Source organism: Medicago sativa, chromosome 8, assembly GCF_051527215.1.
Source record: "Medicago sativa cultivar Bolivia chromosome 8, Bolivia_mono, whole genome shotgun sequence".
In the NCBI taxonomy this organism is placed as follows: Eukaryota; Viridiplantae; Streptophyta; class Magnoliopsida; order Fabales; family Fabaceae; genus Medicago; species Medicago sativa.
In genome coordinates, this window is record NC_140756.1 from 34130346 (window position 1) to 34152699 (window position 22354).

Here is a 22354-nt window from a genome sequence, read left to right on the forward strand (position 1 = left end):
GATCAATTCACAAAGAATTTGGAGAGAAGGGAATGAATATAAAAATAATGACGGATCTTCTGGTCACTTCGAATATGTATTCCAATATAAGTCATTCAATCCGTGCAACCAAAGTTCTAACAACAATCAGCATTGCTCGAAAAAAAAAAACAATCAAAATATCAAAATAACTATTTAATTTCAATTAATTGAAATGATTGTTTGAACCAATATTTAAGAACGAAAAAATATACGCGTAATTGAAAGGATTGAAAATGGAAGTTTATGAGAGGTGGAAACTGTGGGATAAGAAGTGATGGGTGCTTATAGAAGTTATCAAATAAGGTGTAATAACTATTTGAAAGCGAAATTAATCTACAAAAGATATTATGTGTCTTAGTGGCAAAAACCGTAGAAAGTGACCATCTACACCTGGGTTCAACTCCAAATTGGTAACTATTTTTAATCTAACAAATTAATTGATTACATATGCTAAGAGATATCCAAGTGAGATATCTTTGTCACAGGACATTGGAAATCAATAGCACAATTGTTTTCAAACCTGATTCCTTCATACTAATTTGTATTGTAGTTTGTATTTGCCTTTTTTTATTCATGCAAATCATTATTGTACATAATTTGTTCATTGGAGTACATAAAATTTTAAAATGAAAATAATACTTTTTATACTTTTGAGAAGTTGACAACACATATTCCAATACAATACTTACTACATTTGCTCTCTTAACCAGTGCCCCGGGGGCACTGGTTAACATTACCCTTTTATTTATGTGAACATTAATATTCTCAAACCATCTTAAACATGAAAACATGACACATACACATCAAATAATTTTGGTTACCTAGTAGCTCCAAACCCAAAACCAGAAGTCTCTCCAGGAAGTATAACTTTGTCGGTGTTTGTTCTTTTCGGAACAAACTTTCTCACCCACACATGTTTCCTATTGATTGAAAATTTGACTTTAGAAGCCCCTCTCAGAATTATGTCAATAGTACTCACCATATGAAAAACAATTCTGGCGTAAAGTGGTTGCTCATTTGGTTGAGTTTCTTGCATAAACAAAGCCTCAATGCAATTTCCATAGGCCATATTAAAAAATTCTCTAACTTCCCATTCTTCAACACGATACCCTTTCGAAAATGTCACAAACAATGTCCTCTCATCCGCTGGTATGATTCCTCCTCTTCCTCCATTGTTGTTGCTCTCTTGTTGCACCATTGCACCTGCAATCCCAACCGAACCAAATTGTAGATTCATTGGTCCAGTCGAACCAAACAAAAATTTATTGTTCTCCAACATTCTCTCTGCTATGTTTCTCATCATTGCTTGTTGCATGATATCACCAAATGCCCTCATACATACTTCTCTTCTTGTTCTCTCCACACCTCGAATTGCTTCCACGCGATTCTGAAGAAAAAATTTCAGAGAGATTTCATTTTCTATTAGGCTTTGAAGAAGTGGAATATCATTTACTTCAGAAGATGACATTGAAATTAGGGAAGTATTATTGTTGTTGGTAAGACATGTGAGACATATCATTGATTCATCAGCAATTTCATTGATCAAAATAATAGGCAAAGACATAATATTTTTCACAACATTGTGAAAACCAACTTTTTCCAACCAAAGCCACATAGCAAGCAATCGCATGGACTCGGTTGGATCGCGAGAAAGGTCTATGACAAGGATTTTGTAGAGGACTCTGTCCATTTGGTGGATCATGAGAAAATCCTCTTGAGGAACAGTGAAAGAAAGTGGAGGATCCATGGAAGGAAATATGAAACAATGTTATGTTCAATTTGGGAAACTATGTAATGTTTAAATAGTAATGAATAAGTCATGTTCACATGTTCATGCATTAAGAGACGTGTTTTGTGAGGGTATGTTATAGTAAATGAATTATAATACTTCAAGTGTACTCATTGCAATTGCAACAAACAAAATCAGTTACAGTTACTTTTCTACTAAAGACACACTTTCTGAGGGTTTGCCAACTCATGTATACACTCTAAAATGAATATTTAGTGAAAAAAATGTGAGGTACAGCGGTACAAAAAAACAAAGATTCACAAAAAATGATAATTTGTTGTGATTTTGATGCAACAATAGGACATATAGTGTCAAAAGAACACATATAGAATGGCGAACAATCATGAATATTGTTGCATATTTCAATATATTAATTATTTTTAAGAATCTCAATTAGCGCATCGAAATTAGCATCAGGGAAAATCAAACTTGAAATCTTGAGAGAGCACACTCCAAAGTCTCAAACAAACACCGCCAGATCAACCAAAGTGGATTTTCAATGTATTAAATTTGATAAGAGTTTTCTATATAATTAAAGGGAATACTAACAAGTGTCTTTAAAGTATAGTTTAGGAAATTAAAATAAGTAGTATGAGTGGTAACTTTTGTTTAGAAATTTGTGCATTTATGATTAAGACAGATATTCGAGTTGTATTTCCAAGACAAAATTTTCTTTTATGGATTTCTTAAACAATATCTTTAGAGCACTTGTTAGGAACTTAGCATGGCTTACAATTATAATATGTTATTCTTTGTAAAATGAAAACTTATTTATTTTAGACTGATGTGTAAAATAAGACTTAATTATTCTAATCTTTTCATTTTTTGATTTAGCAGTGCCTCTTTCACACTATCCGGCATTGGAAGCTCTAATAAGTTATTTGAAGAATGAACAAGAAATCATATTTGTAACTGAAGGATCTAATTTGACAAGATTTTGATAGAGAATCTTGCTAAGGACTATAGCTCAACGACATTTTTTGATTTAGCAGTGCCTCTTTCACACTATCCGGCATTGGAAGCTCTAACAAGTTATTTGAAGAATGAACAAGAAATCATATTTGTAACTGAAGGATCTAATTTGACAAGATTTTGATAGAGAATCTTGCTAAGGACTATAGCTCAACGAGGATTGAGTTAATTAAGAAATAAAATACAACTATTGATAAAATAAAAATAACATTTACTGTATTATAAATTCAGAGAATGAATATTTTTACTTAATTTCTAGTCTAATTATATATTCTATTTGTAAAAGTTTGCCTTTTAAGGGAATATAATAATGTTGTCTCTATGATAATAACTCAATTGGTAAGAACATTGTATTGTATATACAGGGGCTTAAGTTTGAATCATAAATTCCTCACTTATTTATATTAAGGGTGAAATTCTAGTCACTAAGCTACTTCAGAAATAAATAAATAATGTCATTTTTTTTTTAGAAAGATAGATAATAATTTTATTGTATAACATATTTTAGTGTTTTTTTATATTAATAATTAACTTGATTTGATGCTCCGGTAGACATTACCTTTTTCAATAAAAAATCATTTCCTTGAACATTTTTTAGATATATTTTCACAAAAATTAAAACATATTTTTCACTAGTGAAATAGTTATTGAGGATAACGTAGTGTCGTTTGTTATTGATAAAAAAAAGTAAGTTATTTTGATATAAATAATTTAGATTTTTTTTTTTTTTGAGATTTTAAGGAAAAAACAAAAACAATGTTTTGTTTGTTTACGTTTTTTAAAATATATTTTTCATGTCCCTCTTCAAAATCTAATCCAAAGAGTTTTTCAATTTTAGGGTAAAAATCATTTATTTAACAAATTAATTTTGAAAAAGCTTACACACAAATATATTTTTTTGGTAGAAGGAGAAAAAGAAAAAAAGAAAAAGAAAAAGAAAAAGAAACTAGGCTACAGCCTTAAGGACTGCACTCTAGAAGCATCTGCAAGAAGTAAATCTTCCAAGTCTGGGATGGGGTTCTCCAAGCTGCACCAAGAAGAATCGTGATTAGCACCATGTTTTGCTAGAAAATCCGCACACTCGTTAGCCTCTCGAAGGGTGTGAGTCAACTGCACATTCCAACGGAGATTAAGGAGATGCTTAAGATTTCTGATGATAGTAGCATAAACATGCCAAGTATTGAGGGGGGCTTGAATTAAATTTATAGCATGGAGGGAATCAGAATAACAAATCACATTTCGGTGCCCTCTCTCCCAAGTCAACTTCAACCCGTGCATGATCGCAAGTAGTTCCACGTGCAAGTTATTCGAAATACCAAGAAAACCTGAGAATCCGCAAAGCCAAGTCCCGTCCAAAGTACGAAGAACACCACCAAAGCCAGAACGACCAGGGTTGCCAAAACTGCTCCCATCAACATAAAGAATTGTAACTTGCATACGGGAGGAGTGCCAAGAAGTCCAACGTTGTTGTGGGCGAGAGACAAGACCTCCATCGAAAGACGTTGAAAGAGAACTAAGATAGCTCCCAACATTGTGTCGCAGTTGATTATAGCTAACCTCTTCATGACCAAGACACATTGCATTCCGTGCTTTCCAAATACACCAGATGCTTGCCACAAAAATCAAAGGATTTGAGAGGCGAAGACCTTTTTTGAGCCACGAGTGAGTGTTTAGCTCCTGGAAGAACGCAATACCATTGTACCCTAAGGATCTCCAAATACAAGCAGAAAGAGGGCAATCCCTGAGGCAATGTAAAACATCTTCCACATGATCATTACATCTATAACACAAAGGAGACAAAACCATACCGCGGCGATTCAAAAGTGCTTTAGTGCGGAGCGAATCATGGCTAGCAGTCCAAAAGAGCAACTTGATCTTCTCCGGAGCTTTCATTTTCCAAATCCAATTCCAAGAATCGTCTTCATCATTGTGGTCTTCAGAATGAGTAGTTAGAAGCCAGGAGTATCCCGACCTAGCTGTATAAATACCATCCATATGGTCGGCCCAAGTGATGCGATCTGGAACATCATTATGCAAGCAAGGGGGCAGGGATTTCACATGGTTTTGAATATTGTTGGGAAGGATAGTATACAACGGATTAAAGTTCCAATTACCATCTATTATCAAGTCACGAATACACAAGGATATGTCATGAATATCAACCCACGAAACCATACTTGCAAGGGTCCCCAAGCTGATCCAAGAGGAATACCAAAAGGATGTGTTGTCGTTACCTAGCCGACACAAAACCATCTCGCAAAATTGACCTCGCCTTCAAAATTAAGTTCCAAGTGGTGGAACCATTCTTCTTTGGAACATCTAGAACACTAGAATTGCCGAGATACTTGTTGGACAAGATTTGCACCCAAGATTTGTTAGCATTAGTATGAATATCCCACACCAATTTTCCAAGTAAAGCAGTATTAGCATTGCGAGCCACACGAACACCAAGCCCCCGAAGAGATTTGGGTCGGGTGATTTTATCCCAACCCACCAAGTGAACACCTTTACCATCAATACCCTTCCAGATAAACTTCCTAGTCATTTTATCCAGTTGATTACAAATGCTTTGAGGGATCCAAGAGATTTGCATATAATAGGTAGGAATAGCATTGAGGACCGATTTAGCCAGAGTCAACCTGCCAGCTTTATTTAATAATTTATTTTTCCACGTAGCTAAACGAGATTGGACCTTGTCAATCAGAAACTCATAGTCGGCCCTTTTCATTCTGCCATGAAAAATGGGGAAACCTAAGTATTTATCAAGAGAAGAAGTGCTACGAATCCCCGTGACAGATACCATGTTATTGATTTTTGAGAGCGTAACAACACTTGAGAAAAAAGCCCTAGACTTAGAAATACTAACCTCCAACCCTGAAGTACCAGCAAACTTAGTAAAAATGTCTTCCATCACCCGAGCTTGGGAAACCGTCGCTTTATAAAAAAGCAACACATCATCCACAAAAAAGAGATGGGACAAGGGAGGACCATTTCTCGATAAGGTCACCGGTTTCCATCTAGAGTCATCAACTGCTTCTAGAATCATATGAGACAATTTTTCCATGCACATCACAAAGAGGTAAGGTGAGAGAGGGTCACCTTGGCGGAGGCCTTTAGTAGGGATGAAAGATGGAAGTCTGTTCCCGTTCCAAATTAGAGAAAGAGAAGACGATGTCACACAATGCATAATTAGATTAATAGTTAAAGTAGGAAATCCGAAGTTGACGCAGTACGGAAGCGTAGGGTTAGCAAACGCTAAACCTAGATATAAAAGAACAAGTTTGCAAGCGACAAACTTGTGAAAATAGGGTTGCAAGCGACAAACCTATCAAAATAAGGGTTCCGGAATCCACCAGAATTGAGAGAAAATCTCTAATAATTTTATTGAATCAAAAGTGTGCCTCTTAGGCTACATAAGTTCTGCTTATATAGTGAAAGAAATAACAAACTCGTGGGCCAAAATAAAATAAAACGAAATAATAATAGAAAGTTCTAGAAAATTACTAAGATTTGGCTAAATAATAAATACTACTAAATTACTAAGAAACCCTCCTGCATCAGTCTCCTCCACCTCTGAAGAACTCGACCTCGAGTTCTCATTCTGATAAAGAGCTTCCCATGCATGTTGACTCCTTCAATGAACAAGAGACCAACCTCCTGGATCCCATTGAGTGAAATGCAAAGATGGCGGGTTTGAAAAATATACCAACTCTTGGACCGGTTGCATCTCAGATGAAGACAATAAATTTTCTTCTCCAAAAGGAAGTAACATTTGGGATGCAATATAAGAACCAAAACAAAATACAAGTTTCTTTTCAGGATATGATCTTGATTTTATATTCCCATCAATGTAACCTACATTTCTAGCTTTAGTGTTTGTCGTACATCCAATTCCCTGCCAAGACAGAGGTCCAAGCCAAAGATTATCAACAACATCAAAAATTGGTAATAAATGAGCAACAAGACCATGTCCCAGAATAGCATGCATCATGTTATTATAGATAACATTCCTTCTACCAGCCACTTCCGCTAGAACAGTACTCACTAGCCTTTTTGCAATTCCATTTCTTTGATTTTTTTCAACAATTTCAACTACTTGTTCATTTGACAAGAAATCCCAAAGTCCATCAGAAGCAAATATGAGAAACTTGTCACTATCTGTTAAAACTTTAGTATGCATATCTGGTTCTGCTGATACCACACCTCTAGTAAAAGGTTCAGGCATTTTTTTGAATTTGAGAAACGATTCAGTAAATTCAGGCCTTTTCATATATGCATCACTAAGACTTCTACTGACCATAATGATGCCTTTAACGTGCCACACTCCATTCTTTTCCTTCACAATTGTAGGATCACCAGGATGCATTGACTTGAGTTCTTCTCTAACAGCTGAATCATTACAGTTGTGATTTTTTGTCAACTGCTCAACATGGATTTTCTTATTAACTATCATATTTTCAATTACAGCATGTGAATCTCCAAGATTTGCAACATGTGGCGTCTCTTTCAATATAATTCCAGCAAGATAGTATGAACCAAAATCCAAAAAACTGTGTTCAATAGCAGAAACATCATTGCTAGCTTCAGTCATATCATTCTCATTTTCTTGAGCAAGCCCTGACCGTGATACACTTGGTGGACACGGAAACAAAATCGAAACAGTCAGAAACAAGAACAATAATGATCTTCTACTGATAGCCTTCCAAACATATACTTGATACTTTGGCGGTTCATCGAACAATCGGAGGGAAGTTTGCAGTATTCTAAATGAATACACATCTGGATTTTGCATTGTTGTGTTACCTCTGATAGTAACCGGCAGAGGTAGATGGAGTGACGACGCTCGAAAGATATCAGGTGGTTCCGGTGGCGGCAGAAACCCACAAATGTTGCTCGAAATTTTCACATTGGAATTATTATTCACCCTATGATTGGAGGAGAGTGATTCATAGATGAAACCTGGTGTGTTTATGCGGTTAGGAAACTTTCTCAAACCTAATGCGGGGTTTGGGGACTCAAATGTCTTTTTTAGGTCAGCAACATGTTTTATGTATGTGGTTTCGAGAAAATTTACAGGCACTACTGTTGTATGCTCTAAACCAGTGCTATAAGTGTTCAAAGAATGTTGTGGATTGAGAATTACATGGGAAGACATGAGGTTTGGCTTCTGAATTCTAAAGAAAGATGGTATAACCTGGCCAGCACCATAGACAAGAAGATTGCAGGCATTCACAGACTTGCATCTAAAACCTTCACCTATACATGGTTCACTGAAAGATATATTTACTGAAACATTTAAAGAACTCGTGAAAGATGTTGAGGCTGTAACATAGGTTGTTGGTGGAATTGTGTCGATATCAGGTGGTTTTGGCGGAGCTGCAATTGGCGAGTGATTAAATTTGGCGTGTAATGTCTCATTTGTGCCATAACAACCGCGTTCATTAAAACCTTGGTTAACGCCTGACCGTGAGGCTTTTGGTGGACACAAAAACAAAATCGAAAAGTGCGGAGACAACGGTGATAACGACCCACTGGAATCGAAACATCTGAGACCATCGAAGCTTAGAAGTAATGATTGTGCGGATATACTGATGGTGTTAGGTGAGAGGGATTTGAAATTTACCTCACCCAAGTGTTGCAGATCGAATGGCAAGAATGCTTTAGTTGGAATTTGTTTGTCAAACAGTGTGGGTTTCACAATCTCCATGTTGTTTTCTGAAATTGGATCAGCATCGAAGGTGTCTGCACATTGTGATTCCTCTGTTTCGTCGTCACCAATCACCACATTATCCTCTTTCTTTTCAGAGTTTTGTGTACACATGTCATCAGCTCCGTGAGGAAGGGATTCATTCTGCCACAATTGATTTTGAGCTAATTGATTGTCAATAAATATATTAGCTTCTTTTTGAATGCAAGAATGATCTCCAATTGGTTTATTCTCCGATTCTCTTGCGCTGGTCTCTTGTTTAAGTCTACAGAACTCCCTTTTTGCTTGTCTACACCGCCATAGACATTGTATTGCCACAACTGAAACAAGATCTTGATGGAAAACAGACCTAACCATGTACATCCTCCAATAGGCTTGAACAAATATAACAGCTCTGTGTTCTTTTAAACCCTTTGCAGCACCACCGTATTCATGATAATCGGAAAAAGGGTGTTGTCATACCCCAAATTTTGACCACTTTTCTTGGTATTTACCGTTTTTATTCGTGCTTTTAACGCCGAGTAATTTCTTCCTCTCAGACGAATTTTCGTCAGAGAAGTATTTTAAAATACCTCATTTTGGTTTCCGAAAGAGGCAGCTTTGCATTTTATCATCTCATTTATGTCATCCTTATTTTTATTAATTAGTTTCTTTATTTTCCTTTACATTTTATTTGTTTCCATTTTTTTTATTATTGCTTCCATTTTTGTTTATAACTTTCCTTTTTTATTATTATTTTATTTTGCTTATCCCCTTTGTCACTTTTTATTTTATTTTGCTTATCCCCTTTGTCACTCAAGTGACTCTTTTTTTTTCCCTTTTAATCATTATTAGTTGCTTTAAGTTTTAGTCCAAAGAAGTCTTTAGTCATGTACAGGTGTCTCCAGTCTATTAGTCCTTTGATCCATCTGTCCAGAATTGGAGCCCAAGCAAAGGGCGTTTTTGTCCACAATCTTTCACCTAAACCCTATTCTTGTCACTATAAATAGAAGGCATTTATTACACTGCAGAAGGGGACTGAATCACTGTAGCCGCAACCCATCACCACACAAACCCTAATTTCTTCTCTCTCTCCTCAAATCCAGATCAAAGCTTTATTTTCTCAAGAACATTCATGAACAGTTTCCAGAAATGAAGAACACAGAAGAACAAAACTCATAAATAACCATACCACTTCCGTATACCAAACTCACAAATCCAATCGCATCACTGTAACAGTAACACTGTTTATTCCTTTTCTCTCAATTTCATTTCACAACACCTACGTATAAACACTATCCCAACACGACTCTATCAATACAATCAAACCAAATCAATTTGAAAATGTAAACAATCATCAGGAAATCAGAACATTGAGAAACAAAGAAGAACATCGTCAAACTCGTCCAACAACTCATTAACAACTACAGATCGGTACAAAGAAGAAGAAAGGGAGAAGGAAATGGAAGCTGAGGCCGATTCGCAGTAACAAGAAGTAGAACCGAGTTTGAACAACAACTTTAAACAGCAACGCATATAGATCCGAATCTGTGAAAGTGAAGAGTTGAAGTTTTCCGTCGCGATCTAACGTCCTCCAATCTAACTCAGGTATCGCTGTTTTCCCTTTTTTGATTCGATCTATGACCTGTGTTGCGCTTGTAATCGTGTTATGAGTTCAATTTGTTGCTGGCTTATGTGTGATACGTTTTGGTTGAGTCTGTTTGTGTGAAAAATGTTTGAGATGAAGAAGAAGAGAAATAGGAACATGATTGAAAGAGAAGTGACGAGAGGTTATGTTTTTCCGTATGATTGTTTGTTTTTGTGTGTTTGATCATTTTGAATATTTTGAAAAAAGATGAAGAGAAGTAGGAAGAGCGGCGCCGATGTGTCTAAGGGAAGGGTAAGCTTCTTGCTAAAATGAAATGAAACCCTAAAACCATGTTTTATATACCACTAACTTTGGACCGGTTCGGTTGAACCGCTTCGGATCCTGAACCGGTCCATTTCCCTTTGGCCCGATCTGCTCCATATCTCTTAGGCCCGTTCTGTTCACTATTTGTTTGTTTTGGTGACTGTTTACACCACCAGATGTAGTTTCTGTACCTCCTTCTTGTAGGTATTGTGTCTCGTAAATCTTTCTTTGAAGTCTCATACATTTTATAAAAAAACTTATATGATGTTTTAATTACGCTTCATACATTTGTAAGGATTTGATTTGCATAATATGCATTCCTCTAATTTTGGCTTTAATTGTTTTAAGACCTCATTTCGTGCATCTTTGATTTTTTTTTAGTGCCATACATGTTCTGTGGTAGCTTGTTTCAGTTTATGACTTTTTTTTCAGCCTGTCGATTTAGGATCTAATATTTGGTTATGTTATGTTTTGCATCATCTCTAATATAATCTCATGCATCTTCATTTCACTTTTAACTCATATAATGCTTTAAACTTATTATCATGCATTTTCTATCTAATTCATTTAATAAATAAACTTTTGTCCCATGCATATTTTTACTTTTAATTCATCTAGACTTTTGAAAAGTACTTCGCACCATGCATAGCGTTATTACATTGTTTGTTCATTAACTTCATTTTCATCATATGCATTATAGCCTATATAGGCTTTTAAACACAAACTCATGCATTTTAAACTCATTTTGTGTCTGTGGTTCTAAGTTTTTTAAAATACTTTAATCTCCATAACTCTTTTGCTTTAACATTTCAAAAAAAAATATTACTCCATGCACTTTAAAACTTTTTTACTCCATAATATCTTGTGTTGATTTGGCTTTAATATTCCAATTTCTACTTCATGCATTTCTTTAACATTTCGACATCTTGCTTTCTCTTTGATAATCCATGCAATGCTTTAAGTTTCTTGTCATCTTATTATGCTTGCTTTACTTCTAGCATCATCTCACGCATTTTATTCTTGCAATTTATCTTAAAATTCCATGATATTTTAGTATGTATAACTAGGAAACAAATGTATATTCTTACCATTGGTTTGTAGCTTGGCAAAGAGGCCATAGAATGTACCTAGGAATTTTTGTAATAATGTAGGTAACACAAGCACCGACACTTGCACCGACACTATCACTTTATTTATTGCTTTACGCTCGCTTTAATTTTCACGTTATTACGCTCGCTTTCCGTTAGTTTAGAAAAATCATTTTATCTCAAAAATCAAATAAGCAAAAGTCAAATTGTTTTCTTAATAAACCTTGGATCCAAATCCAAGTGGTTTTCCCTTTGTTTTCTTAATCAAATTCCTAAATGAACTTTAATCAAACTTAGACCAAATTTCTCAAATAAAATGAAACAACCTCACTTCTATTTTATTCTTCTATACCTTGAGGTCTCGCAACCCTTCTCAAAATCATTTTCAAAATCAAACTAAAATCAACCTAACCCACAAAAATGTTTTTTATAAGAGTGAACTACGACGGTTTTGATCCCTTTTAAGGGTACGTAGGCAGAGGCTTTATTCCTTTCAAATCGATCAAATAAAAATAACCAAAACTCCAAACTTCTTCTCCCTCCATTCTTTCACTTCAACTTTAAACAACAAATTTTCAAATAAAATAAAGTTAGAAAGAGGTTCTCACGGAGTACCGTGAACGACGCGGGTGCCTAACACCTTCCCGAATCGTAACCAACCCCCGGATCCAAAAAGGGTTTTTCAATCTCTTTTTCCCTTCCCAAGAATAAAATCGAGCAAGTCCGGTAGATTGAAGGTTCAAGTCCAATCAATGGCTTGATACCCGAAAATCTTGGTCTACAAAAATGGCGACTTCACTGGGGATCCTTCGCGGGTTAAGCCCACCTTTCTTTCTTTATTTCTTATGTTTTATCATTTGTATATACTTTGTAAATATTTATACGAGAGTGGTGAGATAAGCTCTGTACCCGGGCTTGAGTGAACTTAAGATAGGATCGGGTATAATCATAGTATCCATGCCAAGAGTACTCTTCGGCATTGGTACATGTGATAACCCACTCAATGGAGGGACCTTGGAGGTATACCGTTGTTGTCGCGAGTACTCGCGTATGGCATGATACTTTCAAGGGACCGTCGAAGTTGAGAACCTTTAGTCACCTTTAACCCATCTTGGCCTTTTAGGACGTAGTGCGGTGGCTAGTCGAGAGTACTCTCGTATTGGTCGTCACGCGATACTACACCCAAACGAGACTAACCGATGAATATTGTTGGAACGAGAGTACTCTCGTCGCCTAACAAATATTCGGACGTGGTTGAAAACTTTGGGAACCTTGGTAGAACCCTTGTTACAAGTGCAAATGGAAACCATAGTTCTTACCAAATGGCGTTATTGTCCTTAAGCTCCAACATTGTATATCTTAAACCTCATCATGTATTCCTTGCATAATCATGCATACATGCATTCATCCATAAACCTTTTTTGCATCAAAAATATTGAAGGATTTAGACAAGTTTTTTTGTAAATATCAAAGGAATGAACCTTGTAAGAATGAACACCAAGCAATACAACTTCAAAAATCTTACCTAAGCTTTTGCTTTTGTTAAGAACTTCTTCTTTGGTTTCGTTCTTACCTTTTGAAAAGAAAACCGCTTGCAATATCTTTACAATTTTCAAATGAAACCATGTTCCTCTACGATGTTTACAAATTAGCTTCAATAAGTCCTTCAAAAAAAAAAATTCACATTTTTTGCATAAACATATCATGTATCATCTTTGCATTCATAGTTTCTAGTCCGTGTCTCATATTTTGTTTTTGCCTACAAAAGGTCAATCTATCAGTCTACTCGCACCTACAACACTCGAGCAAATCAGAATGGATCATCTTGAACAAGAGAACCACAAGCTTCGTGAAGAGGTGACAACCCTTCGGGCCGAAAATGAGATTTTGAGAAACTTGGTATCTTTGATGACGGTTGCACAGAGTCAGCCATTATCTCTTCCAGTTGGCAGCACTCAAGCTCAGACGGTTGCTTCCACAACCCCGATTTTAACAATGTTTGCTAGTACTCCTCAACCTGCAATGCTGGAAGGTTATCTCTGGAGTACACCTTTAAGTTCTGGTGAAGTGTTCCACCCTGGTGTCTCTAAGGTTCAAAATCCTCTTGTGCAACAGACAAAGCCTATCTCTCAATCGGGCCCTTCGTTCCCTCAAGCTACTATGACCTACTCATCACCTTTGGTTCATACTACTCAGCAGGGCCCTGGGCCAACCTATCACTCAGGAAATGTGGTTGCATACGACCGGATAGCTGAACTGGAAGAAAAGTTTGACAGAATACAGTTGGAATTGAAAGCTCTTCGTGGGAAAGAACTGTTTGGGAAAAATGCTTATGATCTTTGCTTGGTTCCCAATGTCGTGATACCACCCAAATTCAAGGTCCCTGATTTTGAGAAATACAAAGGGAACATTTGCCCTGAGCTTCATTTGGTAATGTACGTGAGAAAGATGTCTGCTCAAGTAGGCAATGATGAGCTCCTTATCCACTGTTTCCAAGATAGTTTGACTGGTGCCGCACTGATATGGTATATGAGTCTGAGCAAGGATGATATCAAAACTTTCAGTGATTTGTGTGAGGCTTTCGTTCAGCGGTATAATTACAACTTGCACTTGGCCCCAGACAGAAAGGAATTGCAGGCCATGACTCAGAATGATAATGAATCCTTCAAAGCTTATGCCCAACGTTGGAGAGATTTCGCTGAACAAGTCCGTCCACGTCTAGAAGAGAAAGAGTTGACTGAGATTTTTCTGGAAACTCTGGATCCGTTCTATTTTGAGCATATGCTTGCAAGTGCATCTGGCAATTTCACGGATATGATGGCCGCAGGCATGCGTATTGAAGATTGGGTCCGAAAAGGACATTTGATCAAAGAAGTTGTTCCCACTAACGGTTCAGAAGAGGAAGACCAGGAAATGAGTGTGGCAGAAATTCAACCTCAACAACAGTATCTGGCTTATCACCCTGTTGCCGCTGTTATGCCTGTCACAAATGCTCTGCAAAGTTCGGGTTATCAACCCCAGTTTCAGCAATATCAACAACAGCCTCGACAACGGACTTCAAGGAAACAGATTGATCCTATTCCCATGACGTATGCAGAGTTGCTTCCAAAGTTGCTTGAAAGGAATTTGGTCTATACCAAGGCACCTCTGCCAGTGCCAGCAAAATTGTCAGCCCGGAACAGGCCCGACCTCTTTTGTGCTTTCCATCAAGGGGCACCAGGTCATGATATTGAGCACTGTTGTGCATTGCAGAAGATAGTTCAGAAGTTGATCCAGAAAAATCTCATACCTTTTGAAGAGTTTTGAATTTGAAGGTTCAAGCTAATCCGTTATCGGATCTTGGCGTCTAATGTTGTTACATGGAATGTTTAGCTGCAACTGGGTCGTCGTTGATGTTTATTTCTACTGCTCATTTGGTCAATTAATATGTTTGTTTGTTGCTTTATGTTTTTCAAAAAAAAAAAAATCCTTTCGTCCCACCCGAGACGGAAGTGAACTTATTTAGGGCTTTTTGCTTTATGTAGTTTCATCATTAATTAAAAGGTCGCTTTGATCCCGACTTTGTTTTTATTTTGTGCTTTTTCTGGAAAGATGGTAATACAAAAAAACCAAATATTCTTTACTTTAAATCTTTTCCACATATTTGCATAATCATAATGTTTATATCAATAATCAAATCATGCATTAATAAACCCGTTGAACACTTAAACCATGTACTCTCTCTCTCAACTTTGAGTTCCTTGTATCCGAGACTGAAGAGGAGTATGAAGAAGAAGTTTCCAATGTGATTTCTCGCCTACTGGGGCATCTGGGCCATCGAAGCTGCGAATATCAAGAAAGATTGTCCAGAAGAGGACTTTCATGTACAAAGACTGGCACGAGATGCTACCATCTGCCTTGCAGGGATGTTATACTTCAAATGCACACTTCAACAGGGGCAACCCCCCACCATCCCTCAGTATACAATATAAAGGCAATGCTTCACATGGAGGTCAAAGTCCCGGCAACGGAAGTTCTAACGAAAGCTAAACTTGATTGAAATTCAAAAGTGTTACTGTTGTGTGCCACCGACAGTTATTGCGAGTATTTGACAAAGAAGGCTCGTCCCCGTGAAGATCAAGAAAGTGGCTTTGTGCTAAAAAATGTGTTACCTGATTCCAGGGGCAATGTATGCCTAATTACAAAGGATAGTGATGAACTTGTATGTCCTGTGAATACCGATGCAATCAAGAAATACTTTTTAAAAACACAAAAAAAAAGTAAAAGCTCGATAAGTCGCACACCTTAAAAGGCGGCTTAGGCAAAAAAGAGCGTCTTGATGGACTGAAAACCCGAAAGGGAGGTCCATGCAAAAGTTAGAGACATGTAAAAAAAAATGATGAAAAATAGAAAAGCTCGATGAGTCGCAAAACTGAAAAAGCGGCTTAGGCAAAAATGAGCGTCTCGATGGATTGAAAACCCGAAAGGGCGGTCCATGCAAAAGTTAGAGACAAAAAAAAATGTGTTTATCCTGATAGGTTGAAACCCGCAAGGGCAACCTATGCAAAAGTTAAGGATTATGACGAAGTAACTGCATCTGGTCGGACATGACTCACTTGGGGCATTACAGTCGTCAAAAGACTTCCGACTTATGGCAAGGCATCTTCATCAAATCAAGTATGATTCATCTGGGGCATCTTAACTGTCAAAGGACTCCCGATATAAAGCATCTGCAGGTCAAAGACTCGGAACAGTGGAATTCAAAGTTGTTAGGGGGCACAATGGTTATTGTGTTCAATGTACCTTTTCCATATAATTACCATTTTCCAAACTTTTTAAAATCTGTGGAACCACGCCTTTGGCAGGTCACCACTCCTTTACATCTAATTTGAGCCTGTGCCCATTTATTTGAAATTCTCATTTATTCTATTTGCATAATTTTCTTCTATTTTTGATGTGAATACTTAAAGCAAAAAATAAAAAAAATCTTTTTTAATGTCCTTTGAAAAGCATAAACAACAGGTACATCTTCTTTGAACTTATGAGTAAGAGAAGCATACATCAACATTCGTCCTTAGGACAGTTAAACTCTGCAAGATAGTTATGAACAAGTGTTGTGTGATGACCTCTGTCAAAAAAAAAAGAGAAAAAGAATTAAAAAAAAAAGAGCTCGCTAAGTCGAAAACCCGAAAGGGCGGCTTAAGCCAAAAATGAGCGTCCCGGTGGATTGAAAACCCGAAAGGGCGGTCCAGGCAAAAATTAGGGGCATACAAAAAAAAAGTATATTCCCGGTGGATTGAAAACCCGAAAGGGCGATCCAGGCAAAAGTTAGGGATTCAAAAAATATATATACAAAAAAAATGAAAAAGAAAATAAGGACAGAGGCATCACAGTTCAAGTGGGTCGAATGGAAAGAAAGCACTTTGTGTTTGCTTACAAATGGCGACTTCTGCCAGAATGATTGATTGATGAGTTTTACCCCGAGAAATGGCGAGTCCTGCCTATGGTTTGATTGACGGTGTCTCCCATCTGTGGTTTGATTAATGTATTTTATCCCTTAGAGATGGCGACTTCTGCCAAGTTCTTGTTTGATGAGTTGTTTCCCCAAGTGGATTGATTATTGGGCTTTCTCCCCTCAAGTGGTTTGATTATGGGGCATTCTGTCTCCAAGCGGTTTGATTATGGGGCATTCTCCCTTCAGTGGTGTGGTTATGGGTTGTTCCCCCACCAGTGGTCTGAGTATGAGCTTTACCCTGACAGTGTTTAACTCATCTCCAGTAATGTTATCCCCAATGAAGATTGCCGAGTGGTTGTACTGCGGTGTCGGTCCATCTCTCATCTTACCTATCCTCTTTTGTTTCATCAAGTTCACCTGTCATATACAGTCATACATTCATACATTCATTCATACATATATTCATGCATATAAACATTCATGCACATATTGCATGCATACAAAATATCATTGCATTTACCACCTCGTGTCTTATTTCAACTGTATCTCATAAAAGCGTCTACCCCAGTGTGTCTGGTCCAGAGATGTCATTCACTGTAAGCCGAGTGGATTCTCGCAAAACTCTTATGAAGCCCAGTAGATTCTGGCCAACTTTTATCAAAAGCCGAGTAGATTCTCGCAAATTTTTACAAAGCCGAGTGGATTCTCGCAAACCCTTTCATCAAAAGCCGAGTGGATTCTCGCAAACCCTTTCATCAAAAGCCGAGTGGATTCTCGCAAACCTTTCATCAAAAGCCGAGTGGATTCTCGCAAACCGTTCATCAAAAGCCGAGTGGATTCTCGCAAACCCTTTCATCAAAAGCCGAGTGGATTCTCGCAAACCCTCCATCAAAAGCCGAGTTGATTCTCGCAAACATTTCGTCAAAAGCCGAGTGGATTCTCGCAAACGTTTATTTTGCTTCAAATGGTCAGTCCCCAAACCACGGACAGCTTGTGTTTACCTGTCATTCCCTTAATATGTCGTCCCCAGCTTGTGTTCAAGAGGCGTCACTAATCCAATACATAAAAAGGTCATCCTCAAGGTGTTTAATTCATAAATGTCACCAATCAATTTGTGTTCAAGTGGTAGATCCCATCCAATAATCACTTTATCAATACTAATCAATATAGACAAGCTTTATCTTCTGTACTTCCGTCTTAAGCTTTATTTTCCGTCTCAAGCTTTATTTGCCATCTCGAGCTTTATCTTCCGTCCAAGCTTTATCTTCTGTTCAAGCTTTATCTTTCGCATTTTCGTCTCTTCCACATCAGTTGGTAGTAGAAAGACTTTATCTCCCCAGTGATACTTATCAGTTTGTTCCCCAATCAGTTTATTTCCGTCGTCTTTGCATTCATACTCGCATCGCATGCATTCATAGCATTGTATTCATCGCATTCTCAGCTTTTCAACTGGTCAAAATTCGGTGTACTTAGTATTTAAGTCTCTTCGACCCATCGATTTAAAAGTTTTCTTTCAAATCTTCGTGACGAAGAAACTTAAATAGGGGCATCTGTCATACCCCAAATTTTGACCACTTTTCTTGGTATTTACCGTTTTTATTCGTGCTTTTAACGCCGAGTAATTTCTTCCTCTCAGACGAATTTTCGTCAGAGAAGTATTTTAAAATACCTCATTTTGGTTTCCGAAAGAGGCAGCTTTGCATTTTATCATCTCATTTATGTCATCCTTATTTTTATTAATTAGTTTCTTTATTTTCCTTTACATTTTATTTGTTTCCATTTTTTTTATTATTGCTTCCATTTTTGTTTATAACTTTCCTTTTTTATTATTATTTTATTTTGCTTATCCCCTTTGTCACTTTTTATTTTATTTTGCTTATCCCCTTTGTCACTCAAGTGACTCTTTTTTTTTCCCTTTTAATCATTATTAGTTGCTTTAAGTTTTAGTCCAAAGAAGTCTTTAGTCATGTACAGGTGTCTCCAGTCTATTAGTCCTTTGATCCATCTGTCCAGAATTGGAGCCCAAGCAAAGGGCGTTTTTGTCCACAATCTTTCACCTAAACCCTATTCTTGTCACTATAAATAGAAGGCATTTATTACACTGCAGAAGGGGACTGAATCACTGTAGCCGCAACCCATCACCACACAAACCCTAATTTCTTCTCTCTCTCCTCAAATCCAGATCAAAGCTTTATTTTCTCAAGAACATTCATGAACAGTTTCCAGAAATGAAGAACACAGAAGAACAAAACTCATAAATAACCATACCACTTCCGTATACCAAACTCACAAATCCAATCGCATCACTGTAACAGTAACACTGTTTATTCCTTTTCTCTCAATTTCATTTCACAACACCTACGTATAAACACTATCCCAACACGACTCTATCAATACAATCAAACCAAATCAATTTGAAAATGTAAACAATCATCAGGAAATCAGAACATTGAGAAACAAAGAAGAACATCGTCAAACTCGTCCAACAACTCATTAACAACTACAGATCGGTACAAAGAAGAAGAAAGGGAGAAGGAAATGGAAGCTGAGGCCGATTCGCAGTAACAAGAAGTAGAACCGAGTTTGAACAACAACTTTAAACAGCAACGCATATAGATCCGAATCTGTGAAAGTGAAGAGTTGAAGTTTTCCGTCGCGATCTAACGTCCTCCAATCTAACTCAGGTATCGCTGTTTTCCCTTTTTTGATTCGATCTATGACCTGTGTTGCGCTTGTAATCGTGTTATGAGTTCAATTTGTTGCTGGCTTATGTGTGATACGTTTTGGTTGAGTCTGTTTGTGTGAAAAATGTTTGAGATGAAGAAGAAGAGAAATAGGAACATGATTGAAAGAGAAGTGACGAGAGGTTATGTTTTTCCGTATGATTGTTTGTTTTTGTGTGTTTGATCATTTTGAATATTTTGAAAAAAGATGAAGAGAAGTAGGAAGAGCGGCGCCGATGTGTCTAAGGGAAGGGTAAGCTTCTTGCTAAAATGAAATGAAACCCTAAAACCATGTTTTATATACCACTAACTTTGGACCGGTTCGGTTGAACCGCTTCGGATCCTGAACCGGTCCATTTCCCTTTGGCCCGATCTGCTCCATATCTCTTAGGCCCGTTCTGTTCACTATTTGTTTGTTTTGGTGACTGTTTACACCACCAGATGTAGTTTCTGTACCTCCTTCTTGTAGGTATTGTGTCTCGTAAATCTTTCTTTGAAGTCTCATACATTTTATAAAAAAACTTATATGATGTTTTAATTACGCTTCATACATTTGTAAGGATTTGATTTGCATAATATGCATTCCTCTAATTTTGGCTTTAATTGTTTTAAGACCTCATTTCGTGCATCTTTGATTTTTTTTTAGTGCCATACATGTTCTGTGGTAGCTTGTTTCAGTTTATGACTTTTTTTTCAGCCTGTCGATTTAGGATCTAATATTTGGTTATGTTATGTTTTGCATCATCTCTAATATAATCTCATGCATCTTCATTTCACTTTTAACTCATATAATGCTTTAAACTTATTATCATGCATTTTCTATCTAATTCATTTAATAAATAAACTTTTGTCCCATGCATATTTTTACTTTTAATTCATCTAGACTTTTGAAAAGTACTTCGCACCATGCATAGCGTTATTACATTGTTTGTTCATTAACTTCATTTTCATCATATGCATTATAGCCTATATAGGCTTTTAAACACAAACTCATGCATTTTAAACTCATTTTGTGTCTGTGGTTCTTAGTTTTTTAAAATACTTTAATCTCCATAACTCTTTTGCTTTAACATTTCAAAAAAAAATATTACTCCATGCACTTTAAAACTTTTTTACTCCATAATATCTTGTGTTGATTTGGCTTTAATATTCCAATTTCTACTTCATGCATTTCTTTAACATTTCGACATCTTGCTTTCTCTTTGATAATCCATGCAATGCTTTAAGTTTCTTGTCATCTTATTATGCTTGCTTTACTTCTAGCATCATCTCACGCATTTTATTCTTGCAATTTATCTTAAAATTCCATGATATTTTAGTATGTATAACTAGGAAACAAATGTATATTCTTACCATTGGTTTGTAGCTTGGCAAAGAGGCCATAGAATGTACCTAGGAATTTTTGTAATAATGTAGGTAACACAAGCACCGACACTTGCACCGACACTATCACTTTATTTATTGCTTTACGCTCGCTTTAATTTTCACGTTATTACGCTCGCTTTCCGTTAGTTTAGAAAAATCATTTTATCTCAAAAATCAAATAAGCAAAAGTCAAATTGTTTTCTTAATAAACCTTGGATCCAAATCCAAGTGGTTTTCCCTTTGTTTTCTTAATCAAATTCCTAAATGAACTTTAATCAAACTTAGACCAAATTTCTCAAATAAAATGAAACAACCTCACTTCTATTTTATTCTTCTATACCTTGAGGTCTCGCAACCCTTCTCAAAATCATTTTCAAAATCAAACTAAAATCAACCTAACCCACAAAAATGTTTTTTATAAGAGTGAACTACGACGGTTTTGATCCCTTTTAAGGGTACGTAGGCAGAGGCTTTATTCCTTTCAAATCGATCAAATAAAAATAACCAAAACTCCAAACTTCTTCTCCCTCCATTCTTTCACTTCAACTTTAAACAACAAATTTTCAAATAAAATAAAGTTAGAAAGAGGTTCTCACGGAGTACCGTGAACGACGCGGGTGCCTAACACCTTCCCGAATCGTAACCAACCCCCGGATCCAAAAAGGGTTTTTCAATCTCTTTTTCCCTTCCCAAGAATAAAATCGAGCAAGTCCGGTAGATTGAAGGTTCAAGTCCAATCAATGGCTTGATACCCGAAAATCTTGGTCTACAGGTGTCCACCGAGGAAGTTTTCTAACTTTACAGTTTTTGAAGCAACTGGTGGAAAAGGCCGAGGCTGACCAGTACCAAATACATCAGGTTGGGCATTTATTGTCGAACTCTTCTTATTTGCTACTAATACATCAATTACTTCCATGACAGGAAGTTTGATCTTTTCATTGTCAACTGTAGCCCTCTTCTTTTCCATATCAGCATCATGCGATAAATTCCCACCAACTCCAAGATCCTCCTTACTCAACTGCTCCTTCTTATTCTCATCATAACCACCCTTCACCGGCGTTTGATACATCCGCGGCGACGGAAGCTGCTTCCTCTCCAAACTTTCAATTGAAACAAGCGGCGAGAGAGACAATCTATCGCGAGAGTTAAATCTTTCATGCATTAACTGTTTCATCTTTCTCCAAGTTCGAATAGGGCCTTTTCTTTGTCTCTGTCTATGCACAACGAGTCTATCCCACCAAACAGTTGCGGTACTTTTCAGTCTGTTTGCAACCATCTTAACCTGCTTGCTTTCCGGGACGTCCATGACGTCGAGAAATCTATCAACATCAATCACCCAATCCAAAAATTCTTCTACATCCATC

The 22354-nt window shown here is 36.9% G+C and overlaps 2 protein-coding genes and 1 long non-coding RNA gene across 3 annotated transcripts in view; 1 reads left to right on the top strand and 2 right to left on the bottom strand.

Moving 5' to 3' along the window:
- The window catches only part of LOC146898665 (uncharacterized), an 84525-nt gene that overhangs the window by 21857 nt on the left and 40314 nt on the right, over positions 1 to 22354 (top strand). The gene's annotated exons all lie outside the window — the stretch shown is intronic.
- On the bottom strand, positions 771 to 1768 carry LOC146898667 (uncharacterized). The gene has a single exon (XM_085737522.1). It carries the CDS (start codon positions 1766 to 1768, stop codon positions 839 to 841), a length of 930 nt encoding a protein of 309 aa, XP_085593648.1. The 3' UTR covers positions 771 to 838.
- On the bottom strand, positions 6141 to 8932 carry LOC146898668 (uncharacterized). Its single transcript, XM_085733112.1, has one exon. It carries the CDS (start codon positions 8850 to 8852, stop codon positions 6417 to 6419), a length of 2436 nt encoding a protein of 811 aa, XP_085589238.1. The 5' UTR covers positions 8853 to 8932; the 3' UTR covers positions 6141 to 6416.